Source organism: Cynocephalus volans, chromosome 10 (assembly GCF_027409185.1).
Source record: "Cynocephalus volans isolate mCynVol1 chromosome 10, mCynVol1.pri, whole genome shotgun sequence".
Classification (NCBI taxonomy): domain Eukaryota; kingdom Metazoa; phylum Chordata; class Mammalia; order Dermoptera; family Cynocephalidae; genus Cynocephalus; species Cynocephalus volans.
The window spans coordinates 9,365,913-9,386,845 of NC_084469.1; the positions used below are offsets into that span (position 1 = coordinate 9,365,913).

At 40.0% G+C, this 20,933-nt stretch overlaps 2 protein-coding genes across 4 annotated transcripts in view; one reads left to right on the forward strand and one right to left on the reverse strand.

Annotated features, from left to right (window-relative positions):
• Positions 1-1,023: 1,023 nt before the first annotated feature.
• Positions 1,024-5,151, forward strand: LOC134386999 (nucleoside diphosphate kinase B). The gene is made up of 5 exons (XM_063109169.1): positions 1,024-1,107; positions 1,462-1,591; positions 2,579-2,680; positions 3,738-3,850; positions 4,899-5,151. The coding sequence occupies exons 2-5, from the start codon at positions 1,466-1,468 to the stop codon at positions 5,014-5,016; spliced, it is 459 nt and encodes a 152-aa protein (XP_062965239.1). The 5' UTR covers positions 1,024-1,107; positions 1,462-1,465; the 3' UTR covers positions 5,017-5,151.
• A 6,176-nt stretch (positions 5,152-11,327) lies between these two features.
• The window catches only part of MBTD1 (mbt domain containing 1), a 63,308-nt gene continuing 53,702 nt past the window's right edge, over positions 11,328-20,933 (reverse strand). For all 3 annotated transcript variants that reach the window (XM_063112104.1, XM_063112103.1, XM_063112102.1), the window contains exon 16: positions 11,328-12,422. In XM_063112104.1, coding sequence (XP_062968174.1) covers positions 12,304-12,422 — 119 coding nt within the window. In that variant the 3' untranslated portion in view covers positions 11,328-12,303. The remainder of the gene's footprint in view (positions 12,423-20,933) is intronic.

The window sequence follows — 20,933 nt, forward strand, 5'->3', positions numbered from 1 at the left end:
ATCACAGGGGGAGCTAGAACAGCTAAGGTGAGGTCAGCTCTGAGTCCTGAGGAGAGGCACTCGGGGCTCACACCATCTCAGGGCACCAAATGCTGCACACGCTCAGAGGAGGCGCTCGCTGACTCCCCCAGGGAAGCTGGCCACCAACAAAGGTGGGCTAATGGTTTGACAGGCGGACAGGAGGTGGGAATTGTCTGCAAGTCGATGACAGACCTGATTTCTATGAGAATCTAGAATCTGGTCAGGAGCGTGTCTCAGCCTGAACTGGATAACCTGAGCACACAATAGGGCTGGGCAGGCAGGGATCCCCCTCTCAGGGTGCGAACCGGGCGGCTGAATGGGGCTGGAGAGGTAGGTGGGAGACGGGCAGCCAGGTAGCAGGGCATACTGCGAAGAGCATGGGGTATTTTGCTAAGGAGTTTGAATGCCATCCGGTAGGCAGAGGGAATCTTCAAAGCAGGGCAGAGACAGGATCAGATGGCTCTTCGAGGAGGGGCTGAGGGAGGCTCCGTCTGGGGAGAGGGGAGGTCGAAGCGCGTTGTGAGGCCGTCAGTTATTTTAGATGAGGGAGGCTGAAGGCCTAACCCGGGCTCAAACAGAAGGGAGGGCTAGGACGGATAAGGACTGGTGGGTGCATGGGCGGAAGGGGGCGGGGAGTTAAGCTTAACGCAGGGTGCTCGGGCGGATGGTGTGAGCAGATAGTACTGACCGGTCAGAACTCAAGCCCAGGAGCAGGTTCTCCTGCGTGCGCGGGAGCATGCGGGGCTCACAGGAAGTAGTGATTGATGAGGGGTTGGGTTTAGCACGTGCGTGGTTTTACTTGTGGGACGTCCAGGTGGAGACAAGTCACTTCCTGCCTCTGCATCCCTCTCGGGCGTCTTCTGCACAGCGAGGGCGTGCACCCGGCCGGCAGCGGGGCCCTCCGGGGTGTGGCTGCTCCGCGCCCCGCCCCGCGCCCCGCCCCGCGCCCCGCCCCGCCCCGCGCCCCGCCCCGCGCCCCGCCCCGCGCCCCTCCTCCGCCGGCGGCTCCGGGTCCGGTGGTCTCTCCAGGTCTCGGCTTCCGCAGCGCAGCGCCTCGCAGTCGCCCCGGGCCCGGACAGCTTCCCGGTAAGGACGCGGTGGCGCTTGTCCCTGGAGACCCCTCCCGCCCCTCCCCCGCCTGCGCCGCGTCGGGAGGATCCAGTTTGCCAGCGCCCCCCGCCTCCCGCAGGCCCCGCGCCGGGTCGGAGCCGGGCCCCTGCGGCGGACCCTCCTCCGTTATTGCCACGGGGCGGCGGTGCCGGGACCCGGCAGGCGGAAGCGTCCGAGAGCCACGCGTCCCCGCGGCGGCGGGTGGAGGGGACCGATGCGTGGCCGCGGCGCGCGAGTTGGGGGAGGAGGGCCGGGCGGGCGCCCACGTGGCCTCCGCGGCCGCTACCCGGACCCGGGTCCCGGGCCCTGACCGCACCCCTCGGCCCGCAGGACCATGGCCACCCTCGAGCGCACCTTCATCGCCATCAAGCCGGACGGCGTGCAGCGCGGCCTGGTGGGCGAGATCATCAAGCGCTTCGAGCAGAAGGGATTCCGCCTGGTGGCCATGAAGTTCCTGCGGGTAACGCGGCTCGTCTCTCCCCTCCCCCCTCTGCAGCTCGGACGCGGGTGTGTTTCCGTCCCGGCAGCGGCTTGTCCGCGTCTGCTTTCCGAATTGGAGCCCCACTTGGCTAATTTCGCTCCCGCGGGAATCCCTTTGCCCTCTGCCCCGTCCCCAGGGTTGCTGTGGCCCCCCGATCCTTCTCCGAAGCCCGGGAGGACAGGCGCCCTTGGGAAGGTTAGGCTGAGTGACGTGACTCTTGCTCCGGGGCTGGCTTCCTTCCCGCGGGGCGTCCGACCGTGGGCCGTCACCCTGCCCATCCGTCGCAGGGGGGCAGCAGGGAGTGAAGAAAGCCCGGGCCCCAGACCCCAGACCCCTTTCCCTTTCCCCTGGCCCACGCGTGTCTACATATGCACAGAATGGAAGCTTGATATCCTTTTGAGCTTTGGCCCGCAACTTCGAGATGACTGAGGTTTTAGGTGTGGTGCCCTTCCTTTGGCGTGTAGTCACTATATTTTCCACGTTAAGTTTTTGAGGTGCAGATCAGAACGATCAGAACCCCTACACTTAAGTATCTACTGAAATTTTAACCAAGTTGATCAGTGAAGAGAATGTTCTCAGTTATCTGAAATATTTAAAAGGGCATTGGGCATTGTGAATAGGCCGGAGTAGTTTGATATGACCTTTGTCTGGCATATTTACTTCAATTGCAGCCAAAATTTAACTTGCTAAATCTAGATTCTCAAACCACATACTTTTTACGATTATAAAATCCATAATCATAAAGACATTATGAGGGTGTCTTTATGATCTTTCTGCTAAAATGACCTCAGTTTTGTTGTCTGGATTTTTTTTTTTTTAAATACGCACCTTACGAATGTGAGCTAAAATACCAAATCGGACATTTACAGAGTCTCCCATGTTAATGGGACTGTCAGAGAATGGGATGGGGCTATACTTGAAACTTTCCTGCTCATTTCCTAACTGGTTCCTCTTCTTGAATGCCAGGCCTCGGAGGAACACCTGAAGCAGCACTACAATGACCTGAAAGACCGCCCTTTCTTCCCTGGGCTGGTTAAGTACATGAACTCAGGGCCAGTTGTGGCCATGGTGAGTGCTTTGGGGGATAAAGGGCAGCCACGGAAAATTGCTTAATTCCAGCTTGTTCCTTTTTTAATTTAAGACATCTTCTCCAGCTACTCTAAATTCTTTGTTTTACAAATGGAGCCTGTTGGGGTTATTTAGTTAAGGGTGCAACTAGGGGCTTGGGAGGAGAAAGGAAAGGGAATCAGACCTTAGGAAAAAAGTAGGACACTTTAAGATAACTCAGGGCTTAAGCAGAGTCTCACTTTCTACAAAAAAGGGCTAAATTTCTTTTGTTTAGACAGGTGTTTCATTTTATTTGGCAGCTGGCTGGTATGGGGATCTGAACCCTTGACCTTGGTGTTATACAGCTGCACTCTAACCAACTGAGCTAAACTGCCAGCCCTAGACAGGTGTTTTTGACCTTAATGTTTCCTAGATTTAAAAAGCACTTTGTTCTATTTTGTTGTGAAAAATTCAAACTTAAGTATATAATATACAAGGCAGAAATTCTCTGATCCTATGGTGGAAATGAAGCAATTTCTTCTGGATGGCATTAATGTCCAATTGGGAGTGAAAGAAATAGAAGTAGAGGGTATAGTAGGGAAGCACTGAAATTGTGGCGAAAGTACACCTACTTCCTGTTCCTCCCATATGACTTTTCTGCTCTTCCCTGGGACACTTTGCCCTTTCATGTCAGTCTTAGCCATCTCTTGCTCCGTCTTCTGGGACACCCTTCCCACTGATCCTATTCCAGTCTATTAACTTTTCTCTACCCTTGCTTTACCTTCTTCTCACTGTTTGTGACTGCATAAAGATTCTTTGATCTTGTTTATTTCTCTCTGTTAGACTGGGACATCTGCAAGGTGGGGAGACTTCTCTGTATCCTAGCAATATGTTTGGAATGGAGTTTTTTATATAGGCCCATACTTACTGCTGGGGTTAGCTATAATTATATCACTGATTGGTCTCACTGATGTGTGCTGTTAGGTAGGAGTAAATGTTTGTTGCTAATGGCCTCCGCATAGGCCAGCAACCAAAACCAAACACAGATCTGATGCAATTCCTTTTCCCTACTGTCAAGGTCTGGGAGGGGCTGAATGTGGTAAAGACGGGCCGAGTGATGCTTGGGGAGACCAATCCAGCGGATTCTAAGCCAGGCACCATTCGTGGGGACTTCTGCATTCAAGTTGGCAGGTAATTTCAGGGTGGGGAGGATGTTGATGATTTTTACTCAGTGAAATTTAAATGGAGTATAAAGCAAATGTTTTGGGCATGTCCCAATTTTAGAAAAATTTGAACTTTTGAATTAGATGGTGATTATCATTGAATAAACGCTTTCATAAATAGCTACTTCCCTCGGTTGCTTAAAATTTTAACCAAGAGAGTGCACAAGGGTGCTGAAAGGAAGGGCTCCAGCCTTGCTTCTGTCTTTTTTGCACTGTGGACATGGCTGTATCACTTAAACTTCTGGTTCCCTCACCTGTGCAAAATCTGTACAAAAACTTTACAGTTATGAGATATAAATGAAATAAAGTGATTGTTATTAATAAGCATGTATGCCATGGTTGGGTTTTTTTTTTTTTTTTTTTTTTTTTTTTTTTTTTTTGTCTTTTTTGTGACCGGCACTCAGCCAGTGAGTGCACCGGTCATTCCTATGTAGGATCCGAACCCGCGGCGGGAGCGTCGCCGCGCTCCCAGCGCAGCACTCTACCGAGTGCGCCACGGGCTCGGCCCATGGTTGGGTTTTTAAAAAATTAATATACAGCAGAAGTAGGTCTTGATAATGAATACATCACATCTAGTTAGGGTTTTGGTCTGGAGTAGGTTTGACTATCCCTGTATTTTTCAAAATTTGAAAAGGAATGTTTGTGCCATCAGCGATCTTGGGGTACAAGCACTGTTTTAAGAGGGAAGAACCTGGAAGCACAATACAGTTGAACCAAGGTCTTTTTATCAAGTACCTTTGTAGTTTTATGGTTGCTATAATTTTTTTTTTGGTGGCTGGCTGGTACAGCGATCCAAACCCTTAACCTTGGTGTTATACCACCACACTCTAATCAGCTGAGCTAACTGGCCAGCCCTTTATTTGCTATTAAAAGTAAATACTTTGAAGGCGTAATTGGTCTGCTGCTTTAAGTGGCAATTTGGCTGAAAAGGTTTGCAGTAGCTATCCTTTGCTGTACCCATTAAACAGACTTTTGCACTTTAAAACATGGTAACTTGTAATTGTTTTCTTTCTTAGGAACATCATTCATGGCAGTGATTCAGTAAAAAGTGCTGAAAAAGAAATCAGCCTATGGTTTAAGCCTGAAGAATTGGTTGACTACAAGTCTTGTGCTTATGACTGGGTCTATGAATGAGGTGGACAAAGCAACAGTCCCCTTCAACACCACTTGATGTGTCCCTGGACACAGCTCTTCATTCCACTGACTTGGAAGCAATGGATCCATCATTCTTTTCTAAAGCATATTTACAATAAATCCCTTGGAAACTGGGTGCAGTGTCCTGTGCTTATTTGGTTCTAAGCTGAAAGAAGTGACTTGGTTCCCTGGCTGTAGTGGCATTACCTAAAACTAATTAATCCTGTTTATTATGGAAGAATGATCTGAATGATCTCAGAAGCTGGGTATATTTCAAGATAATCTATGATGGGAAGTAGCAGGGCTGAAGAGGTAAAGCATGGCACCCTGGTATATCTAAGGAAATCAATAACAACAAACAACTCATTTGCTTTAGCTGATGTTGAAATGTGTATTTCTATAGGGATCTGTTGAAACTTGATAGCATGAAACATACAGACTAGTCAAGTGGGCCAGATTTACATCTTTGACTATAAATTGGACAAGATATTCATGAGAAAATAGAAGCCTAAAGATGTGTGAAAATGGGGATAATACCTACAACTGTAATGTGGAACTAAATAAAATAATGTATGCTAAATAGCACCTATCAATAAAAATCATCTGTAGCACTATCACTTGGAGTCTGGCTTAAAAATTTATAGAAATATGTGGATTTAACTTTTGTGTTAAGATGGTGAAAGCTAAATTTAACTCACATATAAGGTAACAGAGGTTGAGTATCCCTTATCCAAAATGCTTGGGATCCCAAGTGTGGATTTTTTTTCAGATTTTGGTAGTATTTGCAGAATCTACACTGGTTGAGCATCCCTGATCCAAAAATCCAAAAATGATCCAATGAGTACATTTTAGCATCATGTCAGTGCTCAAAAGGTTACAGATTTTCGGGTTAGGGATGTTCAACCTGTATATTTTTAACATATGTTGCTACACCAAATACAAAATAATAGCTGACATTGAGATATAAATATTTGGTCTCTGCCCCTGTTCCTCACACACAGCTCCTAAAACCTTTGGAGGGCTGGCCGGTTAGTTCAGTTGGTTAAGTAGTGTTAAAACACCAAGGTTAACGGTTCAGATCTCCACATAGGCCAGCAACCAAAACCAAACACAAAAAGCCACCTTTGGAATCTAAGTCATGTCCTTTGGTATGCTAGTGAGACTGACAGCTGGGGGCTCCTGAATAGCCTCAGGCTCGGGGAGAGGTTGGCCGCCAGGGGAACCAGCCTTGTGATTAGAGGGTTGGGGCTTTCAGTCCTGCCTCACAACCTCCAAGGAGGGGAGAGGCGCTGAAGACCGAGTTGATTACCAATACCCAGTGATGTAGTCAAACATGCCCATGTAATAAAGCCTCCATGAACCCCCAAAAAGGACAGGATTTGAGGAGCTCCCAGACTGCTGAGGTGCCTGGAGAGTGGCATGCCCAGAGGGCATGGAAGCCCCACACCCCTGTCCACATACCTTGCCCTATAAATATCTGTATCCTTTATTATATTCTCTATTAATAAGCCAATAAGGGTTGGCTAGTTAGCTCAATTGAGTAGAGCGTGGCACTGATTACACAAAGGTCCAGATTCAATACCTGTATCAAACAGCCACCAAACAAAACAAAACAAAACCAAATAAACATAAGTAAACTGTTTCCGAGTTGCTTTCTAGCAAATTAATTGAACTTGGGAAGGGCTTGTAGGAACCCTGGTTTATAACCCATTGGTCAGAAGCATAAGTCACAATCTGTGGCTTGAGATTGGCATCTGAAGTGTGTGTGTGTGGGGGGGCGGTCTTGTGGGACTGAGCTCTTAACTTGTGGGACCTGACATTATTTCCAGGCAGACAGTGTCAGAACTGAATTGGAGGACACCCAGCTGGTGACTACTGGAGAACTACTTACTGTAGGGTAATCACCCCCCCACACCTGGTATTTAAGTGTTGAAAACTTTTTTTTTCTTTGAAATGACATAAATACCTTAACAGCTTGGAACAAAAAAATGTGTCAGGATTCCAGTTTCTAATCAACCATTGACAAGAAATTTAACATTTTCTAAATTATTTTTCAACTTCAAATTTAATCTAGTTCATGTATGCTTTATATGCTACATACTTTCATCACAGTTAAGCAGAAGTAAAGCTATTAAAATAAGATTCTGGGGCAGGGCCTGAGGACCTGCATTTCAATGTGCCCCCTGGTAAGGTACTTAGCAGCAGCAGTTAAGTATGGGCTTACTCTGTGCCAGAACTATGTGAAGAACTTTACATACATGAATTTATTGAATCTTCACAATTCCTGGGAGGTTGGCACTAGTATCCCCATTTTACCACTGAGGAAATAGCCAAGTTATGTAACAAGCAAGTGAAGGAGCCAAGTTCCACCCCAAGCAGATGGCTTCAGAATCCATGCTTGTGGCCACTATGTTTTACTGCCTTTATATAAATAGTTTTCTAAGTGACATCAGAAAGTCGTGAGTTTGGAGGGTATGTGAAGTAATTTTGGAGTGGTAAGAGTTTAGATGAAGGCTTTGGATGTTACGACTTACTTTGGTAAAAATGAATCAGAAAGACAAAGTAGATAGGCTATGGTGAGATTAAAAATACTGCATCTGAGGCTGGCTGGTTAGCTCAGTCAGTTACAGCGTGGTGCTGAGAACACCATGGTCAGGGGTTTGACCCCTATTCCAGCCAGCTGCCAAAAAAAAAAAAAGTAAGTACTGCATCTGGAGTAAGGTTGGGTTTAGGACCTAATCCTTTGCCAACTACACTTATGAAAGTGTGAAAGGGATAATTTATTCAGAACCTTTTATGCTTTCGATATACCTTTTTGTTTTTAAACACATAGCAAATGTATTATTTAAAATGCATTACTTTTATAATACCTGTAATGATAGGAATTCCAAGTTCTATTTTGCCTGCTTGTGGGACTTGGAATTCATAACAGGCCAAGGAAGGTTATTCCAGCCTTAGTAACAGACTGTGAAGAGAAATTAGTTTGAGGGAGGGAGGTTAGGCATAAGTGGGTGGGGGACATGGGATAGAAATGCCCTGTGTAGTAGCTGCCAGTATGAATCTGGCCTTCACATCTTGGGCACAAGGGGTGACAATCAGCTTTGTACCTCATGAGTATTCATAACCAATTAAAAAAAAAAAAAGAAAGAAAACAGTTTAACTGCTTTCACTGTCTTGCAGTGCTGAAAAGTTACTTATTTTGGGGAACCATTTGTTACTCAATTCTGGCCATAATACATTATCAGGAAACTAGTTTCCTAAAAGGCATGCAATGGTTTAAAGAATATATATAACAAAACTCATGGGATACTAAATGAGACACAAACTGGGAATTCCAGCTTACTGGGGTAACTGTTCAAGCCATTTAAGGTAGAAAGCAGGGCAGAAATTAGGTTCTGCTTTTGTTTTTCTTGGAATGTGTTACATTTTTCTGAAGTGTGAAATTAACTCCTGAAGAGACCCATCCATCTCATTACTATCTTTCATATCCTTTTCCAAGTAATAAAATTCTCTACAAATTGGTTTTGCAGTAAAGTTAAATAATTTTCCAAAGAACCAGCTGTTGGTAAAGGACTTCTTTGCATTCCCTTTTAATGTAGACTGCAAGAGCTAGCTGGAATACTTTATTTACATCCTATTAATTCTGCTGCTGGAGGAAAAAAAAGTCGTCCTATCAAGCATGCTACCCCAAACATGATGTTCTAGCTAAGGTGATTTAATTGCCCCATCAATGGTCCACACTCACCTCTACTCCTGCTGTGGTTTTTGCCCTTTCCTTCCCTGCCCGTGAAATCCCAGCTCCTGTGCAAACTTGTCCATATGTCTATCCATATTCTCTTCCTCCCTTGCCAGCCAGTAGTTAAAGTTCTTCCTCAGGTGCTTGTTTACCTTATTAAATTACATGGTCCTTGAGGAAAGAACTGATCCAACTGCTTACAGAAGGCACTCAAAAAAAATTTTTTTTTAAATTAAAAACATGACCGGTAAGGGCATTGGATCTTAACCCTTGATTTGGTGTTGTCAGCACCACGTTCTCCCAATTGAGCCAACTGGCCATCCCTATATAGGGACCCGAACCCATGGCCTTGGTGTTATCAGCACCACACTCTTACAAGTGAGCCATGAGCCGGCCCTTGAATAAAGAACCCCCCCAAACCAAAGCACATCAAAGAATTGCTCAAGTACAGCTTAACTTTAACGTTTTATTTTGTGTAAAAAAGGGCAAATTTAGTGAATTATTTTCATCTTGTACACAAAGTTATAATTTTAATGCTTTTCACATCCATGCTGAAAATTTGCAATTTGGTAAAAATGAAAAGAACATAAATTTCTCCTAAGGAATTTTTCACGCCATTATATACACTTCATGAGAAAGTTTTAAACACTCTCTCAATAATCACAAGTTACCAAGAAAATAAAAGATTAAATTTGTACAGATATTGATCTATATACCAAATACATACAGAAATGATGTAAAAACCTTATGCAGTTTACTTTGACCTCTGTCCTCAAAAGATTTGCCTAGGGACAGATGCTTTTCTTTTGTATAAATGACTGTGGCTTTATTTAAAATATGAAAATCAAAGGAAGAAACCCAGTTTAATCACAGTATTTTTAAAATCCCTTCCCAATATTAAAGGATCATTACCAAATATATAGCACCATAATACAAATATTGATGGGAGAGGGTATTCACATCACGCAAAATTAATAATAATAAAAACAAACAAACACTGAAAACCCGTGTTAGTATCCGTAGAATAACAAGTTGATAACAGCTTTAGCTTTCCTCATACACAGCAAGGAAAAGGTTAAAGAGTTTAAACTACCAAAAATCCCCAAATAATCCTAACAGGGAAAAAAAAAAAAAAAACAAAATGAAAACCAAGGTCAGCAGTACATTTGAACTGTAAAGAGAATGGGGCTATTGAGTTGTACAAGTGGCGTTATGGCTAAGACATAAATCTCCTCTGCATTAACTTATTTTCTGTTCATCAGCAGTAGGAGTTAGAGTCTGAACAATGAAGAGGGCTTCAGATTATATTTAGACTGTAGGAAGTCCTTACCAACCTTTAACTATTGGTCACGGGATCAAGACAAGAAACACTTCATGACTAGGTGGGAAATTCTAAAACACTCCGAGCCAGGTTTTGCTTATAATTGGAAGCTTATGAAACCTGGCTACAAATGAGCATTTCATAGAACTAATTACCAGGATTGACTGGCTCTCAGTCATATCCCTCCTGGTTTATTCAGTTCCCCAGAGAGCCCCTAAACCCAAGGTACTGATAGAGCACACCATACGACAGGCTTCTTGCGCCCGTATTTTGGAATCAGAGTCCTGGGTTTGATTCACTGAGCCTGAGAATAAAGACTGCTGTAACCCTTACTTTGGAACTCTTTTAGACTTTAAGTTAATGGGAAGATTCTTCAAAGTTAAAGATGTGGGAAGTGTGAGGATGTCACATTTACAGTAGGCCCCTCTCAGCAATGTTGTTTAAGATAAATATCCAGTAAGTTAACAGCTAATTCACATATATTTGACACACGAGAATCAACTTGTGTAGATGTGATCTGCATTTATGCCCCAAAGAGTCAGTATTAAGAAATGGTGACATGCAATTCCATACATTCTTATACTATTAAGTAACAAATTTTACTTCCAGTAGCTACTACAAAACCTTGTATTATTAACCCCTCTTGCATAGAATGAGGTAAACCTGTGCGTATTACCAATGCTATTATTCCCAAAAGTAGAGCACTATTTTAGAAAATAAATTGCTGGTTTTTAACGTTCTATGCATTTTAAAATTCAAACAAAAATCTTACCTAAAATGGTCTCCTGGGGCTTTCCATTAACATTTGTTAAAGCATTCCATAGGCTGAAGGACTGTAGAGGTTAATCATTTTGATTAATTTCTAATTAGCCCTACCTATATTCCAGAGGAGATGGTCAATATTACCACTCTGAAGAGGCTAGGCTAAGACCCAGAAGCACTTCTAGAACAGATGCAATTAATTCCTGAGAGTTTAGTTTATGAACCTCACTGGTAAACGCTTGAGCTCTCATTCAGTCACAACTCAGTAGAAGGTCAGAAAATGCAGAGAGCAAACCTTTCACCAATTTACCCTTGTATCCTCTTTTTGAAGGAAGCCATGTGAATTTTAAAATAGGGAATGTTCAAAATGGTCCAAATCAGTTATTACTGTTAAAATAAATTCTGAATACAATTAAAGACAATTCATACTCTACATATGGTATTCAAAAAAATTAAATTCTCTTTCAAATTAATTTTCTAACAAATCCAGGATAGTTAAAAGCAGAGCTGGAATGATTTCGAAATCTAAACTTATTTTGGCTTTGGACAACTTTTAATTTGATTCTTCTGGTGGTACAGAAAGAACATTTGTTTTGGGGTGTGGTTATGCCAAGTTGTTATCTCACAGATGGAGGGAAATGGCAAAGAACTGATCAGAGTCCCTTTTGTGGGGCATTTTTTAGTTAAGGAAAATAAAAAACAGGACAGTATTGCATTTTTCCCAACTCCTCATCATGTAGACTGAGATCCTGTATATCTTGTCAACCATTCCAGTTTAACACTTTAGTGTTAGGATAATTTTACTCATTTTTTAACTAAAAGAGAACATATAAAAGTATCCAGAGTTCTTCCAGTTTCATACAGAACTCCAAATAAATTTTCACAGAATGAAAAACATTTCTGTACAAACATTTAAAATGGGCTACAATAAAATGCCAACAAGAATAATTAATTACCCCTTCCATGATCTATGTGGTGATGAGCCCTCCATGAGGGGGTCAGTTGCATATTTCTGCAGCAAAGGAAGCTGGAGATGTGACTGGCCTAACTTCTAAAATCCCCAAATCTCCCAACAGGTACCAAAAAGGTTCATTTGTAATGACAGTTCATTTGCATTTACAACTATATCCTTCTTAAATCATTTCCTTCAATCCTGCTACCTACACTTTAATCTTACCAAAAAAGTTAGAATTTCAGTTCTTGTTAACAATGCACATAAATCCAAAGTTGGAAAATATTACAAAATTCTTTCAAAAGCTTCAAAACAACACAAAAATTGTCCATCTTTATAAATTGAAAAATCCCTCCCCCGACTAAAATAGTTTCCCTACCCACCTGAAAAATCTGGAACTGAAATTTTCTGTTTAGCAAAATGTCCCAGTAGAATAGCCCCGCTGTACAGCTGAATTGATTATAAATCAGTCCTGTGTAAAATGCTTCCCCTCCCGCCCTCAGTTTCTGAGCCACGTTATGGCTCCTGCTTGATGTAGAAGTTGGCAGAACCATTGCTTTCCTGATCAGATGCTCCTTGAAGGAAATTATAATCCTCTCCATCTAGTAACTCCTCCTTCAGCTGCAATGTAGTCACTGTATGAAAGAGAAATACATATAGGGGATGTTATTAAGCCTTCTTAGAATATTCAGACTGCCTTTAATCTTCATGTTCCATCAGCTTTATAGTTAATAAGATTATGAAATCTTAATATTAAACCTCTGAAGTATAAACATTCAACTAATTTTAATTTTCAAAATATATCAACAGTCAAAGAATGTTCTGAAAAGAAACAATACTACATATTGGACACTGCACAATGGATATCTGCCACAGAATGTTCAAGGTAATATTGCTCACTTATTAGACTAATTAGAATTTTTCGTAAGTATTCACTTTTAGTCAGTGTCTATACAAACAATGACATATTTCCTGCATGGTTCTGAGGTATATTTAATAAGTAACAACACAATAAACATGACTTTAGTATAATCTGATTATCCCCAAAGAGTACCTTTATTAATGAAGAAAAAAGATATAAATCTGACATTAAATAATATATTATCTATAATATGTTTATACAAACAAATCTGATATTAAGTAAAGTCCTATAATTGAAACTAAAATCATGAAAAACCTGACTAATCATTTTAGTTAATAAAAGTTTATTGACTTGAGCGATGTGAAAATCACCGATATAAAAACTTCTAACATGTCCAATGTTAGAAGTAACAGTAGTGTTAACTTAGTAGTGTTTACTGCCTGCCTGTGTTCTCATCTGGTAACTTGCTTTTTAACGAAAACAAACCAACAGTTAGGTAGTCCTCAATCTATGAACGGTTCATGTTCCAATATGTCTTTATTGCTATGGAAAGCTGTTCTTCAGTTTCCAATATTTTAAATGGGGCTTAGGTTTCTGAGTAGCCACAGAAGTCATGCTAGTCAGAATTTTTAGTGGCAGGAGGGCTCTTTCTAATGCGTAAGCAAGGATGAAGAGAAAGAGAAATCTCAAATATGCTGGGCCCAAAACTGGTCTTAGGCAAAAATGTTAGGCCAAGTTTAACTCTGAGATTTTCCTATTTCCTTTTATAAGCCCCTCTTAAGTTGTTATTGCCCTTTAACCCAATTACCCAGTACTATCAGGCTGCCCTACATTCTTTCCTTAAAGCCTATGCTACCCCCTACAGAACTTCTCCCTTCAAAAAAGTTCTTTCCTACTTTTCCTTTTTTTTTTTTTTTTTTGGTGGCTGGCCATACAGGGATCCAAATCCTTGACTCTGGTGTTAACAACACCATGCTCTTACCAGCTGAGCTAACCAGCCATCCCCCCTACTTTTCTCTTCTAATGAAAATAATCTTAGTGAGGTGTTAGAAACTAGTTTAAATATCTACCAACCTCTCCAAGATGTGTTCAGGTTTCTTAAGAAATTACTGTTTAACCAAAACTGAATTGGTAAAATTTCAAATAATTGAAAGAACAAGCAAGGTGGTCTCTTATGCTAATACCTCCACTGGAATCTAGTCCCATGGTGAACAATGCTAATCTTTGTTCCCAACTTCAGCACACACAGATCTGCTAAATCAGAGGTCACGATCTATTCCCCACCTTGCCTGGACCCCATGGTTGTTCTTAAATTTTACTGAATACTTTGAAAAAAGAGGTCTCACATAACATAAGCCTACTATGAGGGTAATTCAAAAAGTTTGTGGAAAAACAGAATTAAAAGATAATAAGAAAGGAAAAAAAAAAGATATTAAGAATCTTTCCACGAACTTTTTGAAGTACCCTTGATGTTCAGTGGGAACTCACTGGCTGCTACCCACCACCTGGGCATCCTGAGTGCCCTATTTACCAATGAGCTTGCCACACTCCTGCTGTTCCTGCACGCATCTGGCTACAAATCAAAGGTAAACTTTGTTTTTCTTTTGTCCATTATGTATCTTTTCATTAACAGTTGGAGTGAGAGGATGCATATATATGGAATATAAACTGAGAACTGCTCATACTAGAAAAAAAGTCAATCTATGAGGGGAACTAGGACTTAAGAGTATTTAGATGGGTAATAAGCAATTTAAGTTTTTCATGAAACAAAAGTGTTGCCAGATGGAACAATATTAAAATGGCTACACTTTTAAAGTCAAATAGTGAAGTCACAGAAAAACAGTTCATCTCTTGATTTTAGTTGCAAAAGATTAATTTCAAAATAATGGCCTCTGGGCCAGCCTGTGGCTCACTTGGGAGAGCGTGGTGCTGACAACACCAAGTCAAGGGTTAAGATCCTGTTACTTGGTCATCTTTAAAAAAAAAGAAAAGGCCTCTGACATCTTAATTACTAATTAAAAGAATAATCTTTTGGGAATAAAAAAAAGAATAATCTTTTGAGAGATGGCAATTTATTTTATTTTGGTGCTTGTTTTGGTATTGGTAAAAAATGTAATAGCCCAAAGACAGAAAAGTGAATACACTATGTGTATAATAACAGCAAAACGAACACCAATCAGACTGTTAAAAGGGAAAAGCACACAAAACTGGTCAGTTCTTCCTTTCTTTAAAAAATTACTTAATAAAAATGCTTTAATAGAGAACCATGTCAAATGTATAAGTTATCCTTCAAATCTAACCAACATGCATTAATTGTTAGAAACATTTTAACAGTACCACAAAAATAAACACATGGAAAAGAAAATAAAAACCGAAGTTTCCTTAAAGGTGCACAAAGCCCAAGTTTCATTAAAGGTGCAGTACCCACAATAAAAGGTTGATTAAAACAATATCTTGTTATATGACGATCAGATGGATAAATGAATGAGAAAAGCATTACTGTGCTTCAAGATCAAACAGTTCCATTCAAATGAATTTTTTTTTAAACTAAGAAAGATAAACAGATTCTAAAGCGCATCCTGAAGCTATCTGCATTTATTGCTAACAACCAATTTCTGGATTATGTTCTTAATCATGTTAAAATATGAAAATGAGGTGCTTAAAAAAAAGTCACTCAAGATAAAGGTGAAACCATTCACTCAGATGTGGAATGTTTTAATGCAAAGTTGCATTGTTTTCATGGAATCTAAAAATAAAGCCTGTCTGATATCTTCACACTTGCCATTTATCCTTTCCAGGCCTTATTTTCAATGAATAATGGATGAAATAAAATAGATGCGGTGGCTGAATGTCTTTTTCTACATAAATGCTTCGTTTTTAAAAGGAAGTCACTTTGTTGCACTAATCACTAACCAAAATCACATTTTCCCAGCTACAAAGCTCATAAATAATAAACTCTCTCAACAGCTAATCAAACCGTAGCTTTCAGATAGTTAAGGTAGCAAGGTAATCCCTACATGATCTCACCAGAGTAAAATCACACCAAGTCCCACAAGATATGTCCCCAGCTCAGAAGATATGATAGACAACAGTGGAAGAAAAAAATCACATAGTAGGCCATGTGGGTTCCATCTAGTACATCCACTCCAAGTTCCTGGTTTTATCAATCCCAGAAGTCAAGTTTTGTTTTACATGAATGAGTAAATTGTCACAAAATGTAATACATGCCTTCAAAATCAGTCTAACGTTTAAAGAAAACACATCCAAAATCCAATTAAAATTCAAATATATTCAGAACTCAAAATGCAAACTTGATTAGGTAAAAGCAGACTCATAAAAAACAAGTGCAAAAGAAAAAAAAGTTAAACAAACAAGAAAAGAAATTGGAATGCTCTTTAGATACTTGGATGTTTTTCCATTAAAGAGCAGGTAACGTGCAATCCTAATCTGTTTTTCATACAAATAAAGTATTATAATTTCCTCCGGATGTAAAGGTATCATTCATCTTCAGAGAAATAGACTGGGAAAGAGCAAGATGACCTAATATACTGTGAGGAAGGTAAAAGCTAAAGAACACATCCTAAAATGGCAAAAGAGAAGGAGGAAAAAAAAAAGTGGCTGATAACTTCAGGTGTGAAAATATCAGCAAACAGAAGAATGGAGAATAAAACAAAGGTATGTACTAAGTCACATCTAAGTTTTTAACATACAAAGGACATTTTAAAGAATGCTACTTATATGAAACAATTTAGTTTAAAAGTCATAATTAGGATATGACAGAATATATGCCAAGGCAGATACCACTTTGGCTTTGAAGCTGAATGATCTGTACTCATGTCTCAAGTAAAGCCCTCCTGATAACTGAGAATTCCACATTTGTTATTAGCAGTTACAAAGGGCAAAACCTTCTGCAGTCTTCCTTATAATCTACTACGTTGCCCTAACCAGTTAAACTCAAATGTCATTTACATAATCACTATCCACACATAAATATGAAATTATGAAAATAAACCACTCAAATTCAACACTAAAGTTATATGGATATCATATATCCCAATCTGTTATTCAGTTAAGACTGGTAATTTTACTACCAAAACTAAAATTACACTGGAACTCAAAACTTATCCTTCCCATGAATGAGACACTATGGAATGCTATGAACAAAGACTCATTTTTGAATGTGATTAATCAAACTGATCCCTAATGACACATTTCTCCCCCAAGTCAATTCACCCAGAATTCTGCAATGCAAAACGTTCAACCATTTTAATGAAACCATGAAATATTACAAGTTGCCTCACAATTCCACAAAATGGCATTATAACTTTGCCCTAATTTGAAGCTAGAAGTGTTTTACAACAAAATAAAAATTCTTCTGTGATGACTCGTTTTAGTGAAGTGACTGCTAAGAACTAGTGAAAATGAATTTTTTAGTTGAAAGAAAAAAAAATGTAATGAGTCAGCATCTGTCATGGCAGACCATGCTTTGTCTCCCACCACCCTACCCAGTACTTTTACCCTCTGTGACACCTGAGGTGCTGAGGTGACTAATTACCTGTTTTGAAGCTGGGACTGAACTCTCGGCTAGTGCTGGGAGGTGGGAAGGCCTCCAGGGCTGTCTGTGCTGGAAGGGTTCGATATGGAGGAGGAGTCAACTCTTCATCCCCAGAGAAGCTCCTCCGCAGCCCGCCTGTCATGGGCAGGCTCGACAAACAGACAGGCTTCTTCCCCACTGGCATCTTCCTCTCTAAATATCAAGTCAGACTAAAGTAAGCTTCTACTTACATGCGTGGTAAGAAAAGTGCATTATATAACTAGGAAAGTTGTGTTGCATAGGACGCTCGGAAAAGAGAACCAGCTATGCAAGGTTTGTATTTCCAAAAAAAAGGGAGTGAGTGAGTGAGAGAAAGAGTGTGTGTGTTTTGGGGGTGAATGATGGGGGAGACTGCTTCTACTCTTTGAGAATCTGGTCATCCTTGTCCTGAGTCTCAAATAAATTTAAAACAAAACAAAGCAAAATGAACTATAGAGAACATTTAGTGTGGAGAATAGCTAATTTCTTTCAAGAAAATCTCATCTTGAGGTGTAGTGAAAACCCAATGGATGAGAGACAGGGTCTCAAAACACTGTTTTTAGGGTAGTGTTTCACTTTCCAAATAAGCCCCAACACTGGCCTTGAGAGAGAAATCAAAGTGAAACAATTTAAATTTATTATGTGAGTGGCAGGATTTTATTGATATAAAATGTCTCCCCCTAACTCTTAGTTTACAATCCACTTCTTTTTTCTGTTTTGCACCTGACCTTGGTGTAACAATCTATTCTTTTAGAAAATACTTGTAATTCTCATTCTGATGAGTACTTCCAAAAATTCAAAGCTTATTAGACTGCAAGTTCTTAAGCAATCTAATTTCTTCTGAAACAAATTTATTGCACCCTTCTATTATAGTTTCATAAGCACATATAAACCCTCCAAGACTTGTACAACACTTTCACCAACCAAAAAAAAAAAAATACTCTGAACTTTGTAAATACTGAATGATCAAGCATAGGGTATTAATCAGATTGAAAACTGAAGGATACTTACATATCTCTGTGACTATAAGTTAAGGCTGTTTTCTTCCAGAGTATACAATGACCCAGATAGGAGCAATCAGAAATTATGTTTCACAAAATAAGAACTAAGAGATAAATCTAAGTAAGACAATATTGCTATGTAAAATGATCTAGAAACTAAGCTACCAGTAAGTACACACCCAATTAATTCTCAACTGCCGAACCAAAATCACATGCAGCAATCACTTAGGTTTTTTCTAATATACCACATATTTAGAGGTAATAATGCAAGGAGAAAACTCCCACTCATATGACTTACAGTAGCTCCTGATAATGGTGAAATTTAAAACAGAAATTAACACTGCTTTTCCTGTTCTAAAGTATTACACCTTAAGAAAAAGAGGCTTTTGAGATTAGATAGTCTATATGATCCTCTTTGGCAGAATATTACTCTTATTTTCGAAAGTGCTAGTTAATAACGATCCCTTTAAGGACCAGCCCACGGCTCACTTGGGAGAGTGTGGTGCCGATAACGATAACACCAAAGCCATGGGTTGGGATCCCTGTATAGGGATGGCTGGTTAGCTCACTTGGGAGAGTGTGGTGCTGACAACAAAACACCAAGTCAAGGGTTAAGATCCCCTTACTAGTCATCTTTAAAAAACAAAAACAAAAACAAAAAAAACTATCCCTTTATAGCATGTACACAGCTCATTACGAAACAAGCTAGAACCATGAAGCCAATCAACTATTTCTGTAAGATAATAAGCAGTATCAAAGAACATACTGACGGACGATTTTAAGTACAAAAAGACCAAAGAGCTGTAACATGAAACAGAGCCAGAACACAATAATCTACACGCAAACTTAAGAACAGGTAAAAGGTTTGGTAGCCCATCTGCTATTGATATGTCTGCTTGCGATGGACGACTTGTGTTTCTAACCCCCAAATTCTTTCTTATTTGGGCAAAGTTTTGTGGGAAAAATTTCTAATAAAACTGTTGGCTGAATAACAAAAAAAAAAAAGGAACAGGCAAGTACCCTTATAATGAAAACTGCTGCTTCTTAATCTGGTACTACAATTCCTTATCCTCAATTCCAACATTCAAAAAGCTTTTTGTGAAACTTGGCAACAAAACCATACCTCACTTGGTGACAGTATTTATAACCTTTATTTGGCCTATTTAATGTAAATATTAATATACATTTTGCTTCAGAAAATGCTCCAGGGTCTGTAAGGGGTGTGATATAATATATGCTCCACACACCATATCTCTTTTCTAAAATCCAAAAAATTCTGAATTCCAAATCACACCTGGCCCCAAGAGATTTTTTTTCTTTTGGTGGCTGGCCAGTACAGGTTATCTGAATGGCCCCAAGGGTTTCTCATATGGGATCGTAGTTCTTTTCCTTTCTATGTCCAATGGAAAATTTAAAGGCATTAGGTAAGATGTCATAATATTAAGAGCTGTTAAAACATCACAGTTAAGAAATACGCTACACATTTACAGCTAAATTCATTTTCCCAGCTAATCCAGAAATCTGGTAATGATAAGTGTCAATAAAAAGTGGGGTACTAGGGCTGGCCCGTGGCTCACTTGGGAGTGTGTGGTGCTAATAACACCAAGGTCACGGGTTTGGATCCCTATATAGGGATGGCCAGCTTAGCTTACTTGGGAGAGCATGGTGCTTACAACACCAAGTCAAGGGTTAAGATCCCCTTACTGATCATGTTTAAAAAAAAAAAACTACAAAGAAAAAACAAAACTGGGGTACTGATATTATTACTTCATTAATTGCATATTTCTTCCCATGTCACTAGCCCGTCAATTCAAGATAACTTAAACTCCAAAAGTCAGAAACAAACCCTGCAAGAATCACACTGAATGAGGCACATGAATTGTATACACAACGTTCATAAATTATTTCTAAAAAGTATATGTCATATAGCCACTGAGTAAAAAAACTGTTCTTAATTTGACGTCTTAGAAAACTCTGAAATCTCAAAGTCTTACCCAACAGAAAGTGAAAAGACAGGATAAAGCAACTTGTACTAATCACTTATAGAAAGCTTAGTGATCACACCTGCTATGGTTAGTCCACTGACATAAAGTTCCCATGCGAATTCTTCCTAATCATTTCCAGATAAACAGAAACTCATTTTGATCTGACTGGTCTGTCAATACTCTCTAAAGTTCTTTTAGGTGAATATCAGACCTGGCAAACAGCTGATAAGCAAAATAATTCTGAGCCTACAGGAGGCTTATGCCTATAAAAGACAGGGCAAGAAACAGGCCTGCAGGTCATCACCAGTGTGAAGCTGACTTGGGTTTCAAGGTGGGAAGAAACTTGTTTTTCAAAGCACCACTATAGGGTAATAGAAGTTTTTAAGTTCCCCATTTAAAAAATTATAAGTAAATACACGAACAACTATAATCAGAAAGGTAAGAACAGGGTATCTTTGACTTGTTATGCTGCTTCAGTCTCCTGATTGTTAATGAGATAGAGCAGAACTTATCTGAACACATGGCATGTCACCTGGAAAAACCTGTTTCAGTTTTAATACTCAAGTGTACTTTTTACTTTTAAAAATATCTTTACATAAAAATAACCTTATCTCAGAATGAAATATATCATGACAGGTTTCATGAAGAGAAAAACCTGTGGCTTTCTATGGTGGGGGGAAAAAAGATTTTAAAAGAATCAAATACAGTTATCAATTTATTTTATA

Coding starts and splice junctions, on each gene's coding strand:
- LOC134386999 (XM_063109169.1), top strand. CDS start 1,466: ATGGCCACCCTCGAGCGCACCTTCATCGCCATCAAGCCGGACGGCGTG. Junction 2,681..3,737: donor CAGGGCCAGTTGTGGCCATG/GTGAGTGCTTTG, acceptor CCTACTGTCAAG/GTCTGGGAGGGGCTGAATGT. Junction 3,851..4,898: donor TTCTGCATTCAAGTTGGCAG/GTAATTTCAGGG, acceptor TTTCTTTCTTAG/GAACATCATTCATGGCAGTG.